Genomic DNA, 21825 nt, shown 5'->3' with positions numbered 1-21825 from the left:
TGGCAACTGTGGAGAAAAGACCTTTGACATTTGGGTTAAAAATTAGTGTGTTGTCAGAACTTACAGTTCCAGGCCATCTGGCCCTTTAAAAAATGTAGGCCACTCAGTACTTGTGAGTCCCACTAGGCAGAAGCAATAAAAGAGGCTGGAAACTTTGACCATGATGCCTGGCAATACTGTTTGGGTTGTTGTAGATCCTGCCTGTCTCTCTTGTCCACTCGCCTGCTTTAAATTTCTGCACCTGTATTGGTTTTTCCCCTCCTTAGTCACTTTCTTTTCCTATTTCCAAGGTACCACCTGCTCCCATTTCCTCATTGTTGCCTGTTGTGTTTGTGTTGCGTTTGGGGTCCACTTTGCAGGCAGGCTCCAGCATCGCTCGGATTCCAGGATGTCACCTGGTACTTCATGAGGTTCGTCACAGCCTGACCATAGCTCATGCTGGTAAGTGAACCCACGCCCTTCATTTGACTATTACATTATTGACACTTCATGCATGATACCGAAGCCCACTCGCCAATCTAGAGTACACAAATTACCAGACGAGGGACAGTGAATGGCCACCTCGAGCCAAGATTTTACATCACCCTGAACCAGTCGCCAACTTAGTGTGCCTTCTCTTCTCTTCTCTTCTCTTCTCTTCTCTTCTCTTCTCTTCTCTTCTCTTCTCTTCTCTTCTCTTCTCTTCTCTTCTCTTCTCTTCTCTTCTCTTCTCTTGTCTTGTCTTGTCTTGTCTTCTCTTCTCTTCTCTTCTCTTCTCTTCTCCCACCCTTTCACCTGATTTATAAAGGAAACAAGCGGTCCTTAGCATAAATGATTAAAGGTAAACAATATTATATAGACCACAGTAGGCTGCTATATATTTCTCAGTCCCTTGTCCAGCCGGACAGGGAATTTAATGATCAAACAAATCGTTCAAAGTAAGGGTACATATTAGAAACAAGTATTAAGGTTACAGTAGGGCAAAGGAGGGGAAAGTAAGGAAGTAATAGAGTGAAGGATTACCAGGCAAACAGGGTGAGCTTACAGGCCACTGTCGTGAATTTGAATTAGCAGTGTGTTCTGGAGTAAACCATACATACAATAATATAATAGGGTGAAACGTATGTTTACTCAAAAGAGTCGACGTTTCGATCCCACACTCAATTTATAAAGGGATCATCTTCAGGACTTTGGGGAATGGTTTTGCCTGAATGGGAGTTAAACGCCAATTGCAGTTGAATTGGAGGAGCAGTACATGCTAGGTACTGGCGGGGAGGCCGGAATTATGGTTCCATGCAGGCGTCCAACCACACAAGATGTAGATGTAGATGTCTGGATAGACAGAGTTCCGATACGTTGACGTTGTGGGGGCAAGCTTCCGTGCAGACTTCAGTTAGCACGGTTCGAGATGCGAAAATTGCACCGCGTTTGGTTTCTTGCATCAATTGGCTGTTCAGGTAACAGATTTCCAAAGTGCAGCATGAGCAGTGGCGCCGTCTGTGGAGGCGCGGTCAGTTTGATGACTAATCCGCGGGTCTTTGAAAGGATGTCAAGACGCCGATTGCGAGCTGTGCCTTACACGATCGCTCGCAATCGGCGTCTTGACATCCTTTCATCCTTGTTACCTGAACAGCCAATTGATGCAAGAAACCAAAACGCAGTGCAATTTTCGCATCTCAAACCGTGCTAACTGAAGTCTGCACGGAAGCTTGCCCCCACAACGTCAACGTATCGGAACTCTGTCTTTCCAGACGCCTCGAAGCCAATAACGGGGCTCCCTACTTACACCACATCTTGTGTGGTTGGACGCCTGCTTGGAACCGTAATTCCGGCCTCCCCGCCAGTACCTAGCATGTACTGCTCCTCCAATTCAACTGCAATTGGCGTTTAACTCCCATTCAGGCAAAACCATTCCCCAAAGTCCTGAAGATGATCCCTTTATAAATTGAGCGTGGGATCGAAACGTCGACTCTTTTGAGTAAACATACGTTTCACCCTATTATATTATTGTATGTATGGTTTACTCCAGGACACACTGCTAATTCAAATTCACGACAGTGGCCTGTAAGCTCACCCTGTTTGCCTGGTAATCCTTAGTTTCCCCTCCTCTGTACGGTACAGGACTGTGCCCTACTGTAACCTTAATACTTGTTTCTAATATGTACCCTTACTTTGAACGATTTGTTTGATCATTAAATTCCCTGTCCGTCTGGACAAGGGACTGAGAAATATATAGCAGCCTACTGTGGTCTATATAATATTGTCTACCTTTAATCATTTATGCTAAGGACCGCTTGTTTCCTTTATAAATACTTGATACCCATGGTCCCTAGCTACCCATTGGGTTCCCCTTGTCTTTTCTAATGACCCTTTCACCTGAGTCATGCAGCAGTGAGCCTAACAGTGCTTTATAGTAGTATCTATTGGAAGACCAGGTATTGCCTCAAATCTGCACAGGGCGGCTCCTCCATGAGAGCGGAGGAGTGTCACCCCACATAAATGCCCCCAAAACCCTAGAGATGAAAAATAAAATGGCAATTCATTACCATTTTATTTTTCATCATCCCATCCTGAACCGAGTGTCAGAACGGGACGGGGCCTGCTGAGTGGTAGCAGTGAGGAGTGGTGGGCAGAGCGCTGCCTGTGCACGGTTTAAAGTGATCAGGTCTCTTTGTCCGGCCGTCTTGTGACGGTCAGCCACTCATGAGCACTTTAAACCTCTCAATCCAGCTGTCTTAAGCAGCTGGGTTTAGAGCAAGTGCATGCCTTCAGTGTGCTGGGGAGAGCCGAGAGAGTCTGCTCCCTCCAATAAGGGTGCTGCTCTCATGCTGGTTAACAGAACATAAGCAGCTCCGGGATTGGTCAAGGGAGTTTGCTAGTGCCTGCAGTCGACGAAAAAAGAGGTTCGAAGTCTGGAGCGAGGAGGACATGTTCGGAAAGTGTTTTTAATATTTGCCAGCCCTCTTCTCCCCATAGATGGCAGCTGCCACTGAATGTGCGTACCATTTAACTCATAAACTGCTATTAGTCCCAATACCATTTGATGGTTTTGATACTATTTTTTCAATTTGCTGAATATAGCCATCATAATACCACATTCCAATGTGGGTGCTAATCATAGAGCACTTGAATTAGTATTAGACTCTGGTCACATATTGTGAACACCACTTTTTTGGCCGATCGTGTGAAAAGAGAACACACATTTAAAATTTGCAAACCTATGAATAGTGACTAACAAGTGGTATTAGCACATTGTTTCACGTCCCAGGGTGCATAGATTTGAATGGGTGCAAGTGCTCACTCAGAAAATACAATACCCTGATTTAGCAGTATTTATGGGTGCATATGCAGTATCATCACAGCTGGGCCCGCCAAAAAGTTACTTCGTATGGAGCAAGCATCGACGTGGAATACTTGATACGTTGGTTCCGATTCACACAGTCAGGTCAATGTGTCGGAGTCTAGCCTAGCAGGCGGTGTCGAAGGATTGGCGCAGTGTCAAAGTCAAGCCTCGCAGTGGCCTCTTCAGATCGGTGCTGTGTCATCGTCAAACCTCACAGTCAGGACACTGCGTTGGCATCGGAGTGCATTGCGTCAGCTCCGATCTGTGCAAAGGGGTCACTGTGTCAATTTTTGCATAAAACAGCTGCAGAACCTATATATGAGGCCCACCAATGGTCGGGGGCACCTGAGGCCAGGGTAGGACTCACAGATGGAAAAGTCCAGCAGCACCAGCAGAGTTGCAAGAAGTCTTTTGTGACCCTGATACTTCAGAGAATAGGAGGCAAGGCAACAAGCTCTTGTAGAAACTTGGGTTCAAGAATGTAGAGAATAGGTCCAATGCTTCTCACTCCCTGCAAAAAAAGCAGACCAACACAGCAGGGCAGGTATAAAAGTGGCAGTCCCTCCTACAGCACAGCAGCTCTTCTTCAAGGGAAAATGCTACAAGCCCACCAGTAGCATTTAATTTACTGCTCCTGGGTATCTGAGATACCACTTTACAAGGGACTGATATGTAAATTAAATACGCCAAACAGGTGTGGAGCAATCTTACCAGGTTTACCACAGAGAGCACAAACACTCTACACTGGACAGCAGTGCTAAAGTGCCCAGAGTCCTAAAGCCACCAACACCAGGTCAGAACAAAGACTAGGAGGAAGGGAAAAAGTTCAGGGATGACCCTGCAAAAAGGGTCAATTCCAACACTTGGTTTCAAGGATGTAGAGAATAGGTCCAGTCCTCGTCACTCACGGAAAACAAAAGCAGACCAACAAGCAGAGCAGGTAGCAGAGTGGCAGTCCCTCCTACAGCACAGCAGCTCTTCTTCTAGGCAAAATGTCCATGGTTCCAGGAAAGTTTTAATTTGATGGTGTCAGGGGTTCAGTACTTATACTGAAAAGTGCTTTTGAAATGGGGAGACTTCAAAGAGTCCTTTGGAGATTACAAAATCCCTGCCTTTCCTGCCCTTGCTCCAGACTCACTACAGGGGGATATGCAGCTCTTTGTGTGGGGACAGGCACAGCCCTAGTCAGGTGCAAGTGTCAGCTCCTTCCTTCTCAATCTACCTTAGGAAGCCCATCAGCTGGCGATGGGCCATCAGCTCCCTTTATGTGAATGTCTAGAGTGAATGCACACAGCCCAGCTTTCGCCCATCCCAGAAGTGTATTTAGAGACACGCAGAGGCACAGAATGGTTAAAGCAAGAAAATGTTAACTTTATAAAAGTGGCATTTTCAGACTTACAATTTAAAATCAGACATCACCATAATTTGTGATTTTAAAGTGTGAATCCAGAGACACCAAATTTCAAATCTCTTTTTGTCCCAATTCGAAAGTATTCTTAAAAGATGTTTTAAGGCAATCCAAATGTTAACTTATGGGACTTATGGGAGAGAGAGGCCTTGCAGTAGTGAAAAACGAATTTAGCAGTTTTTCACTACCAGGACATGTTAAACTCAAAGTGCATGTCCTACCTTTTTTACTTCATTGCACCCTGCCCATAGGGCTGCCTTGGGCTTACCTTAAGGGTGACATATATGTAATTAAAGGGAAGGTTTGGCTTGGCAAGTAGGTTACCTTCCAGGTCGAAATAGCAGTCATGTTTATAGGACTTCTAAGTGGATAGCACAATCAGTACTGCAGTCACACTAGTAGCATTTAATTTACAGGCACTGGGCACATATAGTGCACTCTACTAGGGACTTATAAGTAAAGTAAATATGGCAATTGTGGATAAGTCAATGTTACCAAGGTTTGTGTATAGAGCATATGCACTTTTGCACTGGTTAGCAGTGGTAAAGTGTCCAGAATCCTAAAGCCAGCAAAAATGAAGTCAGCAAACCAGGGGGTCAGAAGGCACAAAAGTCAGGGGTAACCACATCAAGGATGCCAGGTCTATTACGGCCCCATCTCCCCCCAGCTGAAGGTGGGAAGAGCTGACGAGCCCCTTGGGAGTTCTCTTCACTAAGGCAGAAGAACCTAGAGAGACCATCAGCAATGACGTGGTCTGTGCAAGGACGGAGTTCCACCGTAAACTCCATTTCCTATAGAGAGATGATCCACCTCAACAGTTCAGGATTCACACCTCTCATCTGCATTAACCATCCGAGGGGCCTGTGGTCTGTCTGAAGCCGGAAATGAGTTCCAGTGCCTTAGCTTCTTCAGCACCCAGACCACAGAAAATACTTCCCTTTCAATTGCATCCACCTCTGTTCCCTGTTTAAAGGGCTACTGAGTGGATGGCACAATCAGTGTTGCAGGACCCCTGAGAGCATTCAATGTCCATGCCCTCGGCACATATAGTGCACTCTATCAGGGACTTACAAGTAAATTACCTATGCCAATTGTGGAAAAGTCAATGTTACCATGTTTTGAGTGCACATCAAATGCACTTTAGCACTGATTAGCCGTGGTAAAGTGCCCAAAATACTAAAGCCAGCAAAAACAAAGTCAGCAAAACAGGAGGCCAGAAGGCAAAATGTCAGGGGAAATCATGTTAAGAATGCCATGTCTAAGCCGGCAATACTCTGTCAGAAATTGTATGTATATATCATGTTTCTTGACATGTTTCTGACATCCGTTACTTTCAGTGTACAAGACAAGTAATGTGCATGTTGTAGCATTGGAAATGATATCTGTCATGTTGTGACTGTTACAAGTAAGCAATCCTATAATCAATGTATATCAATATGTAAGATGTAAAATGCAAATAAATAAATAAAAAATAAAAAAAGGTTGCCAGGCCTAACACACACACACTCTCTCTTTCACTTCCAATCTCTCCACAAAATGATTGCCTATCCAGAGTACAAAGGCATGAAGAAGACTGTTGGACCCGTCAGCCTTAGGGTAGTGTTCCCCTAAACATTTTTGCCTTGCTCCTCCATTTTTGTTGATCTTGTTTTTATTGGCCATAGGACTAAGACCACCCACTTTCTCTATACCCCCTGGACATCAGCAGGACTACTAGTCAAGCAACAAAGTAATAACAAACTCGAATAATTGGTGTGGCTTGCATCACAAATACACCAGGACAAATGCAGAAAACTGGGAACAAATCAATAAAATCAAGAATATATCTGTGGGGTAAACTGGTACCCAGATTTTTTCAGAGCATCAGCAGGGAGACGTGTTAAAAAATGATACAATTGGAATGATGGGATGATGGAATTATATATGTGGCATACATACAAGGCCTCGAACGTGCCAGGACAAAACAAGAAAGTTTTTTAATGAATCGTTAAAATCTGGAAAAATGTCTTTCAACCACAAAGCCCCTAACACAGCTAGAATCTCTGATAGAAAACAGCCACACACTGTTCACAAAATGGATACCCATTGACCTCAAACCAAGACCTGTTGAGTCTTCACTTGAGGCTGCCCTAACCAGCATGCATCCCATCTCCTCCGGCAACAAACAACAGTACAAAGAATTTAAAAAATAAAAACATAACAAAACTTTCTTACAAATTAACAAGAACTTACTTGATTTTCTTACATTATACAGGAGATGATGCAGACAAAGTAAGGAAGCTAGCATCTGTGGTGCATTTAATCCAGTATCCAAATGCAGAATGACTAGCCAGTGAGGTATTCTACCTTTTCTACGCGGTCATTTCTTCGTATTACCATTACTACTCATATTTTAGTTCTCAAATGCCATTACTTAGCATGCATTTACTACGCATGCTCCATTACTTAGCATGCACTTACTATGCATAATGGAGTTACTGGGCACAGGGGTATTTTTAGGGGTCAGAGTGGTTAGGGTTTTGGGGTGTATGGTGTATTTTTAGGGTTCAGGGTGCATTTAAGGTTTTGGGATGCTGGGGTATTTTTGGGGTTCAGGGTGTGTTTAGGTTTTTGGGTACTGGGGTATTTTTAGGGGTCAGGGTGGGTTAGTGTTTTGGGATGCATGGGGTATTTTTAGGGTTCAGGGTGTGTTTAAGGTTTTAGGGTGCTGGGGTATTTTTGGGGTTCAGGGTGCGTTTAGGTTTAGGGGTGATGGGATATTTTCAGGGGTCAAGGTGAGATAAGGTTTTGGAGTGTAAGGTGTATTTTTAGGGTTCAGGGTGTGTTTAAGGTTTTGGGGTGCTAGGGTATTTTAGGGGTTCAGGGTGTGTTTAGGTTTTGGGGTGATTTTAGTGGTCAAGGTGGGATAGGGTATTGGGGTGTAGTGGGTAATTTTAGGGTTCAGGGTGCGTTTAGGTTTTTGGGTACTGGGGTATTTTATGGGGTCAGGATAGGTTAGGGTTTGGGGGTGTATGGGATATTTTGAGGGTTCAGGGTGCGTTTAAGGTTTAGGGTTGGTGGGGTATTTTTGGCGTTCAGGGTGAGTTTAGGTTTTGGAGTACAGGGGTATTTTCAGGGGTCAGGGTGTGTTAGGGTTTTGGGGTGTAGGAGTATTTTTAGGGTTCAGGGTACATTTAAGGTTTGGGGGACTGGGGTATTTTTGGGGTACAGAGTGTGTTTAGGTTTTGGGGTGCCTGGATATTTTTAGGGGTGTGGGTGAGATAGGGTTTGGGGGTCTAGGGGGTATTTTTAGGGTTCAGGGTGCGTGCCAGAGGATAGGTTACTATTACAATGATTTTTTTTTGTTTTAAAGTACCAAAAAGCATTGAACGGTATGCGTAATAATTCATTGCGAAGTAAAAGCATTTTTAATGTATTTGTATATATTTGTGAAGTAAAAGCATGCGCACTAAAATCATGCGCAGTAATGGTATTTGTGAAGTAAAAACTTCGAAGTAAATACCTGCGGAGTAACGGTATGCTAAGTAGCATCATATATTTGCCAGTGAACAAGCACAAGTGTGGCATCTGAAGGAAGGGAGGAGGAAGTAAGCACTGAAGGTATAGGAAAAACAATGTTTACTCCTCTCTGTGGTCGTTCTTATATTAAAAAATCATTAACTTAATTGGCAAGTGAAAATTCCTAAAATGTTCTTCACAACAGAAAACGACTAGGATGAACTCTCCCAATTTTCTAAATAAGTATGTCTGTCGAGAAAAATTGCTCTTACTTTCATCCTTTTATTTGAAGTTGCGAGAAGACTATTATTTGCGCAGCTCATATAGTGTAAATCTAGTTTCCTGAGTCATTTTTGCCCCGACATAGGGGTCGATTAGGATTGCGGTGAATCCGCATCCTCCGGGCCGGCGGAAGCCACCGCCGGCCCGGCGGATGCGGATTCACCGCTGCGGTACATGAAAAGACCCGCCACATTAGGATGGCTGGGGGGTCATCGGCCGACGGGAAGACCGTCCGCCGCTTTTCCGCCGCGGTCGCCTTCCGACCGTGGCGGAAAAGCTCTAATATGGTGGCGGTGTCCATCAGACACCACGCCGCCACGGAAAGGCATACGGTCTTTTCTTTGGGGGCCTGTTGCGGGCCTCCAGGGTGAAGGGGGATTGGGGGTGCAAATGGGGGGTACCTATGGTAAACCCCTGCTTTTGCATGCACAATGCGGCAGGCAAAAAGCAGGAACTTAGCAAATTTATGCTTGCCTAACAAAGTCTTTCACACGCCTTGTGTTGATGTGATTAAAGGACGTGTCCTTCATCCTACCCCACCTTGTTGTAGACGTTAGCAGTACTTACTCTCTTTTCCATTAGGTGTTTCCTGCTAGCTGCAGCTTCTCGCCCGGAGGCCAGATCAGTTTGAATTATCGTCCGGTGGGTTACGGAGATCTTATGATCAAAAACGTTGGTTTCACTTTAACCAAAATCATGATTCCAAGTTGCCTCCAAGGGGTAGTAGCCAATTCAGTGTCTGGTCCCACTGTCTGCACATCAGCCATTTCTAATCTTACAACCCTTAAACGTTGTTGACACCCAGTGCATGCCAACTCTTGCCCATTACTTCACCCTTCAGGTGGGTCTGGTAATCTTCTGTTGTCCAACTAGACCACATCGGGCTCAGTATACCTGACACCTGCAATCCAGAGATGTTATCCTGTTTCCAAAACTATCTCCTGTTCACAAAACAACTTTGAAATCCTGGTTTACAGCTTCATTGGACACTTGTGGATAGTGCTGGGGCCAGTGCGCACCGGATTTGGCTTGGGGGCCTAACACAGGCCCCTACACCCCCTGTGACACAGGGGTCCCCAACCCTTCAGGTGGTCCCCCATTGAGACCAAGGCCAATGAGTATCTGTGAGCTACGGCAGACTCAGTGTCCCTCTTCACATTCTGCATTGAGGCTCCATTACATTGCGTTACATCACTGCATTGGTTACAGGTACACTGAGCTATGCCTCTCCATGGGATTCATGTAAGGGCCAGTGGCATAGCAAGGGTGGGTGGAAAACAAGCAATATGGGCCACCTACCCATAGTTAGGCCAAAAAAAAAACCAGACGGCCATACAAGCCCGCTCCAGGAATTTTTATCTGGATTGGCCTAGGGTGCCTTCGGGTGGGCACGGCGGGACCAATTTATGGTCCTTCAGAAGTATTCTACAAACCTTATATTACATCATATCTACTTCCAGGCACCACGATACAAATGGGAGATTATGTGTATACACAGAGAAAATAGAGGGTAGGGCAGTGGTAAATTGAGATAAGGTTTATTTTAAGATGTACGGGTGGGTGGTGATACAGGGGTGTAAGCATTTTGGGTGTTGTAGTCTTAGTTTGCTTCTATCAAATTAATTAGACAAACACTGGATACCAATGATTTGCGATTTTGAAGAGTATGACTGGAAACAATGTCTGTGCGAACATGGAGGGAAGTTGTCATCCTACAGGTGAATGCTTCTTGTATCTCCAGAGAGCTTCCTAAATGGAGTGATGCTTAGACAGAACTGCTGGAATTGGGATTGAAATTCCCAACTCTCCAGGCGGCAATCCTCATGTTCTTTGCACAGGAGTTTGGGGACGCCATAGCACATGGAACTGTTAAAAAGGCAATTCCACAATCTCAGACAACTGAGTAAGAGGAGTGTGGAAGATAAGCAAGAGTAGGTCAACATAACAGAAATCTACAAGAACTGGTGGCAAAGCAGAGACTTAAAAGGTGAAGATGTTCAGAAGAAAATCCTTGAGATCAAAGGCTGAGGGTCCAAAAGAAGTGAATGCACCCAGTGTGACAGTGGTTATAGCTTAGAATAGGGTGCTCAGGGGTGTAAGCAGGCCTCTGCAGCCTTTCGGTGCAAGGGGGCCCTCAACCTTTCAGAGGGCACCAGTCATACCAAGACTTGGGGTACTGGGGTATTTTTAGGGGTCAGGGTAAGTTAGGGTTTAGGGGTGCATGGGATATTTTGAGGGTTCAGGGTGCGTTTAAGGTTTTGTGGTGGTGGGGTATTTTTGGGGTTCAGGGTGAGTTTGTGTTTTGGAGTACAGGGGTATTTTTTGGAGTCAGGGTGTGTTAGGGTTTTGGGGTGTAGGGGTGTAGGGGTATTTTTAGGGTTCAGGGTACATTTAAGGTTTTGGGATGCTGGGGTATTTTTGGGGTACAGGGTGTGTTTAGGTTTATGGGGTGCCGGGATATTTTTAGGGGTGAGGGTGAGCTAGGGTTTTGGGGTGTAGGGGGTATTTTTAGGGTTCAGGGTGCATGCCAGGGGATAGGTTACTATTCCAATTTTTTTTTGTTTTAAAGTACAAATAAAGCGTTGTAACGGTATGCGTAATAATTCATTGCGAAGTAAAAGCATTTTAATGTATTTGTATATATTTGCGAAGTAAAAGCATGCACACTAAAATCATGCGCAGTAATGGTATTTGCGAAGTAAAAACTTCGAAGTAAATACCTGCGGAGTAACAGTATGCTAAGTAGCATCATATATTCGCCAGTGAACAAGCACAAGTGTGGCATCTGAAGGAAGGGAGGAGGAAGTAAGCACTGAAGGTATAGGAAAAACAATGTTTACTCCTCTCTGTGGTCGTTCTTATATTAAAAAATCATTAACTTAATTGGCAAGTGAAAATTCCCAAAATGTTCTTCACAACAGAAAACTACTAGGATGAATTCTCCCAATTTTCTAAATAAATATGTCTGTCAAGAGAAAAATTGCTCTTACGTTCATCCTTTTATTTGAAGTTGCGAGAAGACTATTATTTGCGCAGCTCATATAGTGTAGATCTAGTTTCCTGAGTCATTTTTGCCCCGACATAGGGGTCGATTAGGGCCGGCAGAAGCCACCGCCGGCCCTGAGGATGCGGATTCACCGCTGCGGTACATGAAAAGCCCCCCGCCACATTAGGATGGCTGGGGGATCATCGGCGGACGGGAAGACCGTCTGCCGCTTTTCCGCCGCGGTCGCCTTCCGACCGTGGCAGAAAAGCTCTAATATGGTGGCGGTGTCCATCAGACACCGCCAGCCATATTAGGATGAGCTTTAGGACATGCCTTTCCGTGGCAAATGAATACGGTCTTTTCTTTGGGGGCCCGTTGCGGGCCCCCAGGGTGAAGGGGGGGTGGAGGGGTGCACATGGGGGGTACCTATGGTACCCCCCTGCTTTTGCATGCACAATGTGGCAGGCACCGCGCGGTGCCTGCCGCTTTCTGCATGCAAAAACACAGCATGCATTTTTAACTTTGCGGCGGGTGCTGCTTAAAGCAGCACCCGCCGCAATGTTAAGTATACGGGATGTGACTGCCAGGGTAGCGGTCACATCCTAATTCCACAGGTGAGACCGCCGCTGCCCCTGCGGACGGTCCCTCCACCTCGGGGTGGCAGACGGACATCCTAATAGGCGCCTAAGTCTTGGAAAGAGAAGACTGTGCAGCAGGCTATGCAGGCAACGAGAAGTCCAAAAAGCAGGAACTTAGCAAATTTATGCTTGCCTAACAAAGTCTTTCACACCCCTTGTGTTGATGTGATTAGAGGACGTGTCCTTCATCCTACCCAACCTTTTTAAAAAGGTTAGTAGTACTTACTCCCATTTCCATTAGGTGTTTCCTGCTAGCTGCAGCTTCTCACCCGGAGGCCAGATCAGTTTGAATCATCGTCCGGTGGGTTACGGAGATCTTATGATCAAAAGGTTTGGTTTCACTATAACCAAAAATCATGATTCCAAGTTGTCTCCTAGGGGTAGTAGCCAATTCAGTGTCTGGTCCCACTGTCTGAACATCAGCCATTTCTAATCTTACAACCCTTAAACGTTGTTGACACCCAGTGCATGTCAACTCTTGCCCATTACTTGACCCTTCAGGTGGGACTGGTAATCCTCTGTTGTCCAACTAGACCACATCGGGCTCAGTATGCCTGACACCCGCAATCCAGAGATGTTATCCTGTTTCCAAAACTATCTCCTGTTCACAAAACAACTTTGAAATCCAGGTTTACAGCTTCATTGGACACTTGTGGATAGTGCTGGGGCCAGTGCGCACCGGCTTTGGCTTGGGGGCCTAACACAGGCCCCTACACCCCCTGTGACACAGAGGTCCCCAACCCTTCAGGTGGTCCCCCATTGAGACCAAGGCCAATGAGTATCTGTGAGCTACGGCAGACTCAGTGTCCCTCTTCACATTCTTCATTGAGGCTCCATTACATAGTGTTACATCACTGCATTGGTTCAGGTACACTGAGCTATGCCTCTCCATGGGATTCATGTAAGGGCCAGTGGCATAGCAAGGGTGGGTGGAAAACAAGCAATATGGGCCACCTACCCATAGTTAGGCCAAAAAACAACCAGACAGCCATACAAGCCCGCTCCAGGAATTTTTATCTGGATGAGCCAAGGGTGCCTTCGGGTGGGCACGGCGGGCCCAATTTATGGTCCTTCAGAAGTATTCTACAAACCTTAGATTACATCATATCGACTTCCAGGCACCACGATACAAATGGGAGATTATGTGTATACACAGAGCAAATAGAGGGTAGGGCAGTGGTAAATTGAGATAAGGTTTATTTTAAGATGTACGGGTGGGTGGTGATACAGGGGTGTAAGCATTTTGGGTGTTGTAGTCTTAGTTTGCTTCTATCAAATTAATTAGACAAACACTGGATACCAATGATTTGCGATTTTGAAGAGTATGACTGGAAACAATGTCTGTGCGAACATGGAGGGAAGTTGTCATCCTACAGGTGAATGCTTCTTGTATCTCCAGAGAGCTTCCTAAATGGAGTGATGCTTAGACAGAACTGCTGGAATTGGGATTGAAATTCCCAACTCTCCAGGCTGCAATCCTCATGTTCTTTGCACAGGAGTTTGGAGACGCCATAGCACATGGAACTGTTAAAGAGGCAGTTCCACAATCTCAGACAACTGAGTAAGAGGAGTATGGAAGATAAGCAAGAGTAGGTTAACATAACAGAAAACTACAAGAACTGGTGGCAAAGCAGAGACTTAAAAGGTGAAGATGTTCAGAAGAAAATCCTTGAGATCAAAGGCTGGGGGTCCAAAAGAAGTGAATGCCCCCAGAGTAACAGTGGTTATAGCTTAGAATAGGATGCTCAGGGGTGTAACCAGGCCTCTGCAGCCTGTCGGTGCAGGGGAGCCCTCAACCTTTCAGAGGGCACCAGTCATACGAAGGCCAATGAATCTCTGTGAGATAAGGGCAGCTCGCGGCCCCCTCATCACGTTCTGCAACGGGACCCCATAATTTTCGGTTATGCATTGGGAATGATTTGGCTCCATCAGCGTGATGGCGATCCCACCACACCAATTTGCCGACCTGTGTTCTCACGTCACGAGATCGCCAATAGTTGAGGTAGAAGTTACATTGTTCGGCTATAATATTAATTTCTAAACACAAATGTCAAAAGCCTCACCTACAAGAGCCTTCACCTCTGACTGCTGTCAGTGGTGTTGCCAGTGTGTCATGGGCCCTAGTGCAAGAGCACAAGTGAGTGTGGGGTGAAAACTCTGCCGATGTGACTGTCGCGTGGGCGGCATGAATGCAATGTGAGAGGAGGGCCAATGTGAGTGTCAAGTGAGAGGAGTGCATGCAGAGTGAGAGGAGTGAGTGCAGGGCGGCGTGAGCAGTGTAAATGCAGGGTGAATGGTGTGAGTGCAGGGTGAGCGGCAAGAGTGAAAGGTGAGCTGTGACTAGTGAGTGAAAGGTGAGAGAAGTTAGTGCAGGGTGAACGGGGTGCCCCATGAGTCCCAGCACCATATTGTGCCTGTATGAAGGCAAGGTGAACAGTGTCTGTATGAGAGCAGGCTGACAGGTGTGTCCGAGTGAGTGCAGGGTGAGAGGAGGGAGTGCAGGGTGAGTGGTGTGACTCCAGAGTGAGTGATGTGCTTGTTTGCTTGGTGTGAATGTAGGGTGAGTGTTGCGCCCATGAGAGAGAAGGGTTAGCTGTGGGAGTGCTTACATGAGTGCATGGTGAGTGATGTGCCAGTGTGAGACTAGGGTGAGAGGACTGAGTGCAGGCTGAGTGATGTGACCATATGAGTTCAGGTGCAGGTTAAAGTGCAGAGTGGGAAGAATGAATGCATGATGAGGGATGTGCTAGTTTGAGTGAGATTGCAGGGTGAGCAGTGAGAGTGACAAGTGAGTGAAGGGTCACATGAGTGCAGGGTGAGTACTGTGCTCGTGTGACTGCAGGGTGAGTGCAGGGTGAACAGTGTGAGTGCTTGGTGAGTGGTGTGAGTGCAGTGTGATCACTGTAAGTACAGGGTGGACGGTGTGCTCATGTGACCACAGGGTAAGTGGAGGGAGAATGGCATGAGTTCAATGCAAGTGGCGTGAATGCAGTGTGGTCGCTTTGAGTGCAGGGTGACCGGTGTGAGCACAGAGTAAGAGGAGGATGAACGGTGTGAGTGCAGGGTAACAGCATGAGTGCATGGTGAGCAGTGTGAGTGCAGTGAGATCAACATGAGTGCAGGGTGAGCGTGAGTGGTACAAATGAGGAGTTATTTGTCTGAATGCAGGAAGTATGCCCAGACACTTGGAGTAACTCAGCATGTATTGACTGTTGGCGAGTAGGGTTTCCGATCTAAGTTAAACGTTTGCCATTATGGCATCAATCAGGGATGGAAGGTGGGGCAAATAAATAATTTGCTGATCCTGCAACAAACAAAATCTGTTGATTTTTGTTGCCTGCTGACTGGATTTCTACCACCACCAGTATTTTGATGTCCCGGCTAGTACAAAAAGCACCTACAGCCGGTATTTTTACCCCTTATGTGTGCATACTTCAAACATCATATATAAATAGAAAGTATGTTTAAATGTTTGCTAGAGTTGCGTTAATGATCCATGACTAATAATTAAAGGAAACAAAGACAGAAAAGTCATGTTACAAATGAATATATGCAATTGTATTTGCAGCCCTATTTACTGTCACAGCCAGGCCCTTGCAGACTCTATAAACTACATATGGCCGATATTTTTCTCTTGGGAAGGGGGCAACCCTACTCGTGATATGCCTATTCAAGAAATGCATTCTCCCTCTGTGGCAGTAAAAGTAAAATACACATTTAAGGACTAGGCAGAGTGGGGACCCAGGGAGTACTGGAACCAGTGAAAAAAAGCCAAAAGCATTGTTAAACAGTTCACAAAGACATATAAATGGGCTTTTAAAGACCTGTGAAAAACTTGGGTGTGGCTGAGATAGGACGCCAAAAACTGCCCAGCCGAGCCCACAGCAGCTAAAGAACACCACAACATTTGACCCGATGACACAAATCAAGAGGGATTGAACATGCATTTTGCAAATGGTTTTATGTTGTGATTGGGAGGGCCAAGGGTGATGTTTGGGTGGGCCTGGCCCACCCTCTAGAACTGGGTCTGCAGCCATAATTGGGCCCCATCGGGCCCTCACATTACTGGGACCAGGTATCACTGCACCTACTGTACCATTGATAGCTACAGTCCTGTCAATGGCAATCTGCAAAGTGCAACGTATTCGCGCTACTCACCACAGACCTGCCATGGACCTTGACTTAAGGCCGGACTCCTTTATTTGTGCAGGGCCGGTATGGGCAGGGCAGACCATCAATGAAGGTACAAGGAAATAAACTCTTTTTTATAGAACTCTTTTTTTCTTACAGGTGGGACCGAACACTTTTTTAACTGTTAGTAAATGACTCCTGGTACAGCCTAAATATGGCAGTCTCACAATATATTTGGCCTCATTTATGAAAATTGAAGCATTGCTGCGTGAAAACAGTGATGCGTTACTTTCATTGCGTCCTCCTTGCGGCATGCTGGATGCGTCATATTTACAGTATGGAGCATCATGTCGCAAGGAGTTGCAGATACGTCAGTATTTCTGACGTATCTGTAGGCGCAAAAATTACGCATTGCTGGAGTGTGTCACAAAAGTGATGCAACTCTAGCAATGGACATGGGCAAGTCCCATGTGAAATGTGCCTGTGTCAGTCTTACGCCTGCCATAAGGCAGGCGTACGATATTGACGCATTTGCGTCCTAGAAATGCGTCCTAGAAGTGATGCAGTGAAATCTCATTGATTTCACTGCGTCACTTCTACAAGGCTTACTTGCGTCAGGGCGCCCACCCTGCATACATTATACCTGGCGCAGGAATAATGTGGTGCAGGGGTTTACAAAGTGACGCATCTACCTAGATGCGTAACTTTGTAAATATTATGCAACATGGCACATTTTTTACCCTGCTGGTGCGTCACAAAAAGTGACGCACCAGCGGCGCAAAAGTGACGCAAGGGCTCATAGATAAGCCCCATTGTTTCTAGGTGAAGGGCTCTCTGTCTCTTATGGGCTGCGAACATAAGTATTAATCAAACATCCCGAACTTATTACCAATAATTTTGGACCCATTTTGGAAGGGTTTTTTTTCATTGTAAGGCCGACTTAAGAGTGCCATAAGCTAGGTGAGAGGTCCTGATGTAAAAAAGGGCTTTGCCCTTGAATAAAACAGTCTTAAGTAATGTAATGTAATGTAATGTATGTGGTCTTGTAAAGCGCACTGCTGCCCTGAGGCGTCGTGGCACTTTAGACCGCTGGGGAACCCATCCTGGCTATCCCTGTGAGATGGTCCCTACTGGGTATCTCCAAGGTGAAACCAGGCATCCCTAGCGTCTGTGGCGGGCTGTTGTAGAGATGAGGCAAGCTAATGCCTAGAGTTGCCGAGTGTGATCCCTGGTTAGAGTAGGCACTGAGATGAGAATTATCGAGTCCGCTGACCCTGGTCCACGACGCGGCTGAACCCTGGTCCCGGGTCGTTCTCTGCTTCCGGGTCTGCCGCCTCTAACCATTGAGCCACACCACTCCACTCTTACACCACTCCAGTCTACCTTATGTTAAGAAAACCCCTTTAAAAATCAGGTCCAACAGCCTTAAGTTGTCTTAAGCCACAAAAGATAATCATAAAACTGTCTTAGACCATGTCAAAATCCTTCATAAATCAGGCCCGTTTAGTTTTGACTTAAATCGGTTAACCGGTTTTCTTTCCCCAGTCCAAAAGAAGGCATTGTAAACCATGGGTACTCGCAAACATTTTCCCGGGGGCTGAAAGTATGGTCTAGGTGTGACCGCGGGCCGCACTGATGCCAGCAGGGTAGTGGTTAAAGGGGAAGGGTAATACATTGGGTGTAGGGGAAGCATGTGCATCTAGCTGCTGAACTGAATTGCCCAGAGAACCTGGGATGAATCCCGGCTTACCCACTTGACCAAATTGTGTGATTTTGGTCAATTGTTCTTCTTCAATATTCCTCCTTTTTCTTCATTATCAAGTATAAGAGAATCTCGAAATACAAGAATTAAGGATGCGTGCTGTATAAAACCTTAACATGTGTTTGGATTTAATCACTAATGACAATCTTGTCAGGGTGCATGAACGTTTCTAAATTCATGTTTGAAAGCTATCACTTTAAAAAAATACTTCTGAATGCACTGCTATAATCTGATTTACTAAGGTGAAATGGTTCGGCAGGATAATGAAATACATATTTTTGAACGTTTGCTGTCTTTAAAAAGGAAGATCATCCTACAGTTTAGGGGTACGGTATACCTTTGTTACTTCCTTGTTTAACTGCAATTAACCTTTAAATAATGCTTGCTGTTTATTGAACATTTTTTAAGTTAGTGCTGAGTCGAGTAAACACAGCAGCCAAGTGCTACTGTTGCCCCAGGGGACCGCATGTAAAGGTCAGGTACTTAGAGTGTCATTGTATGTGGACTATTTCTTTCTGTGATATCCTTGGGTTTTGAGACATATTGTGACATAATTTCCCGGACAGTCCCTTTAAAAAGCCCTTCTTGTTAAATTGTTGCCTGTGGTCTCCGAGTTTGCGCGAGGGCCTTCCTTCCCTCTCGGCTCCTTGGCTGTGTTTCACTTGCGCTCGTTCTGCTGCAGTGCAGAGGGGTTTTGTTTCCACCACCAGACACATTGGCTGGCGGACGCCCTTGCACGGCCTGGTGTTATGCAGGACGCAGCCTGTTCATTGGATTAAAATCAGCCCGGCTGCTGCCATTGCAACAAACGTGCCCGCGCTCGAGGTCTGACGGCCCCTGGTGAGCCCCTCAGCTAGGGCTGTGTCTGGAGGAAATCAGCTGCTGGAAGTCAGCCATCCCGGGGCCACCTCAGAGCCAGCCATTTCGGGCCACAGAGCCAGCCATTCCGAGTCACAGAGCCAGCCATCTCTGGCCCCCTCAGATCCAGTCATCCCAGCCCCCCTTAGATCCAGCCATCTCTGGCCCCCTGATCCAGTCATCTCTGGCCCCCTGATCCAGTCATCCCGGCCCCTTCAGAGCCAGCCATCCCGGGGCCACAGAAACAGCCATCCCGGACCCCCTCAGCGCCAGCCATCTCAGGCCACAGAGCCAGCCATTTTGAGCCACAGAGCCAGCCATCTCTGGCCCACTCAGATCCTGCCATCCCGTGCACAGAGGCAGCCGTCCCAGGGCCACAGAGCTAGCCATACCTGGGCCCCCCTCAGATCCAGCCATCCTGGGGCCACAGAGCCAGCCATCTCGGCCACCTCAAAGCCAGCCAACCCGGAGTCACAGAGCCAGCCATCCCAGGCCCCCTCAGATCCAGCCATCCCGCCACAGAGTCAGCCATCCTGGGGCCACAAAGCCAGCCATCCCGGCGCCACCTCAGAGCCAGCCATCTTGGCCCACAGAACCAGCCATTTAGAGCCACAGAGCCAGCCATTTTCGGGCCCCTCAGATCCACCTATCCCAGCCCCCCTCAATACAGCCATCCGGGGCCCACAGAGCCATCCATCTCGGGCCACCTCAAAGCCAGCCATCCTGGGGTCACAGAGCCAGCCATCCCAGCCCCCCTCAGAGCCAGCCATCCTGGGGCCACCTCAGAGCCAACCATCTCGGGCCAAAGAGCCAGCCATCCCGAGGCCACCTCAGAGCCAACCATCTCGGGCCAAAGAGCCAGCCACCCCGAGGCTACCTCAGAGCCAGCCATCCCAGCCCCCCACAGTGCCAGCCATCCTGGGGCCACCTCAGAGCCAACCATCTCGGGCCAAAGAGCCAGCCATCCCGAGGCTACCTCAGAGCCAGCCATCCCAGCCCCCCACAGAGCCAGCCATCCTGGGGCCACCTCAGAGCCATCCCGGGCCACAGTGCCAGCCATCCATACCAGGGCCACCTCAGAGCCAGCCATCCCGTGCCACAGAGCTAGCCATCCTGGACTCCCTCAGAGCCAGCCATCCTGGACTCCCTCAGAGCCAGCCACCCCCCGGGCCACAGAGCCAGCCCATCCTGGGCCCCCTAAGAGCCAGCCATTTCGGGCCACAGAGCCAGCCATCCTGGGCCCCCTCAGAGCCAGCCATCCTGGGCCCCTCAGAGCCAGCCATCCCGGCCCCCCTCAAAGCCAGCCTTCCCAGGGCCACCTCAGAGCCAGCCATCCTGGGGCCACAGAGCCAGCCATTCCGGGGCCACTTCAGAGCCAGCCATCCTGGGCCCCCTCAGAGCCATCCCGGGCCACAGAGCCAGCCACCCCTCTGTGGTCTCTGGATTACTCGGCTGCTTGTCAGGCTGGTCGAGCTCGAGGCAAGGTGCGAGCGGCCCCGTCGGAGGCAAAGCCGTCTCATTCTCTTGCACGCGGCGAGGCGACCTCGGCTGCTGCTGAGGACAGATAAGCCTGCTCGCTTTCATGTCAGCAGCAAAAAGCTGCCTCTGTGTGCTCAATCAGTCTTCTAATGACGTATCTAGGATTTAAGGGACCGCAAATGTAGATTTTCCGGGGTGGAGTACCCGGTTCAGCGCTTACACAGGGATTACGTTAAACCCAGATACTAGCGCCTTGGTTTCTGAGCGTCCACTGAAATGCTGGAAAGAAAATTCCAGTTCATACCACTTGCAACTAACAACTGGTTATTTTTCGCGCCTTGGCATGTCTTAATAGCCCCGAAGAGCGAAACCTTGACACGTATTTCTGTTTTGGGTGACCCGTTTTTCTGTGAAATTTAATTTCTTTTTTGGGCAAATCACATTTTGTTCTGAATCTTATTTTTTCTTTGTCAAGGAACGCTTGCATTATTTTAAATTAAACCTTTTTAAGGGCATGGACTTTTTCCTGTACTTTTATTTTCTTACTTTCTCTGGTATTTGGGATTTTACAAGGGTTATGCTACGTTTTCTTGTTACATTTGTGGAGTTTACATTTCTTCTTTGCCGTTTCATTTTTCATTTTTAAATATCTGCCCCTTTTTGTTGTTCTCTTTTTTATTCTTTGTGGGATTAGTTCATGTTACATTTCATAGGGATGGTGAGCCGGGCTCCATTATTGATAGCGGGTACAGTGACTTTGATTGTAGCTGATGCTGTTGTGAAAAAGTTGTTATGTTTTGAATAAGGTAATACAATGCAACTAATCCATATATAATGACTCAAACAGAATTTATTTATTTATTTATAGTATTTGTAAAGCGCTCTGCAACCCCACGGGCATCCTGGCGCTGTATGAATATAGCTGAAATGCTGTACATCATGAGTAGAAGGGTGGTCATTTGATTCTGGGCAGTTAGATTTTAGGGAAAAGCCATGTTTTTACTTTTTTCGAAAAGCCATCAGTTCATCTGTTTTCCTGATAACGATAGGCAGTCCATTCCACAGATGGGCTGCCGCTATACTGAAGGCTCTGCCACCATAGGTGGCTTTCCTAATCCTGGGTATACTGATGAGGTTAGTGGAGTAGGATCGAAGAGTCCGAGTGGGTACATACCACTTGAATTTGTTTTGTAGTGGTAAGGGGCCCATTCCATGCACTGCCTTAAAGACGGTGCATAGGGATCTGAAGAGGATCCTCTGGTGTACAGGCAGCCAGTGTAATTCAGCCAGTGCAAGAGTAGTGGAGGATCTTTGCCCTCGGGAAAGTGCCATTTTAGCTGCTGCCGCCTGGACGCTCTGAAGTCTGGAAATCAAGTAAGCAGGAGATTCCAGTAACAGAGCATTACAGTAATCCAGGCGGCTGATAATGGTGCTCCTAACTATGGTGGCTCTAACCTGTGC

The 21825-nt window shown here is 47.0% G+C and overlaps 1 protein-coding gene across 1 annotated transcript in view; it reads left to right on the top strand.

Annotated features, from left to right (window-relative positions):
• ALK (ALK receptor tyrosine kinase) overlaps positions 1-20514 on the top strand; it is a 2610699-nt gene extending 2590185 nt beyond the window's left edge. Inside the window, exon 30 of the mRNA XM_086925973.1 lies at positions 19087-20514. Within this exon, the coding sequence (XP_086782099.1) occupies positions 19087-20514 (1428 nt within the window). The remainder of the gene's footprint in view (positions 1-19086) is intronic.
• Positions 20515-21825: the final 1311 nt, after the last annotated feature.

Source organism: Lissotriton vulgaris, chromosome 6, assembly GCF_964263255.1.
Source record: "Lissotriton vulgaris chromosome 6, aLisVul1.2, whole genome shotgun sequence".
NCBI lineage: Eukaryota > Metazoa > Chordata > Amphibia > Caudata > Salamandridae > Lissotriton > Lissotriton vulgaris.
This window is presented reverse-complemented; position numbering and strand designations above follow the sequence as displayed.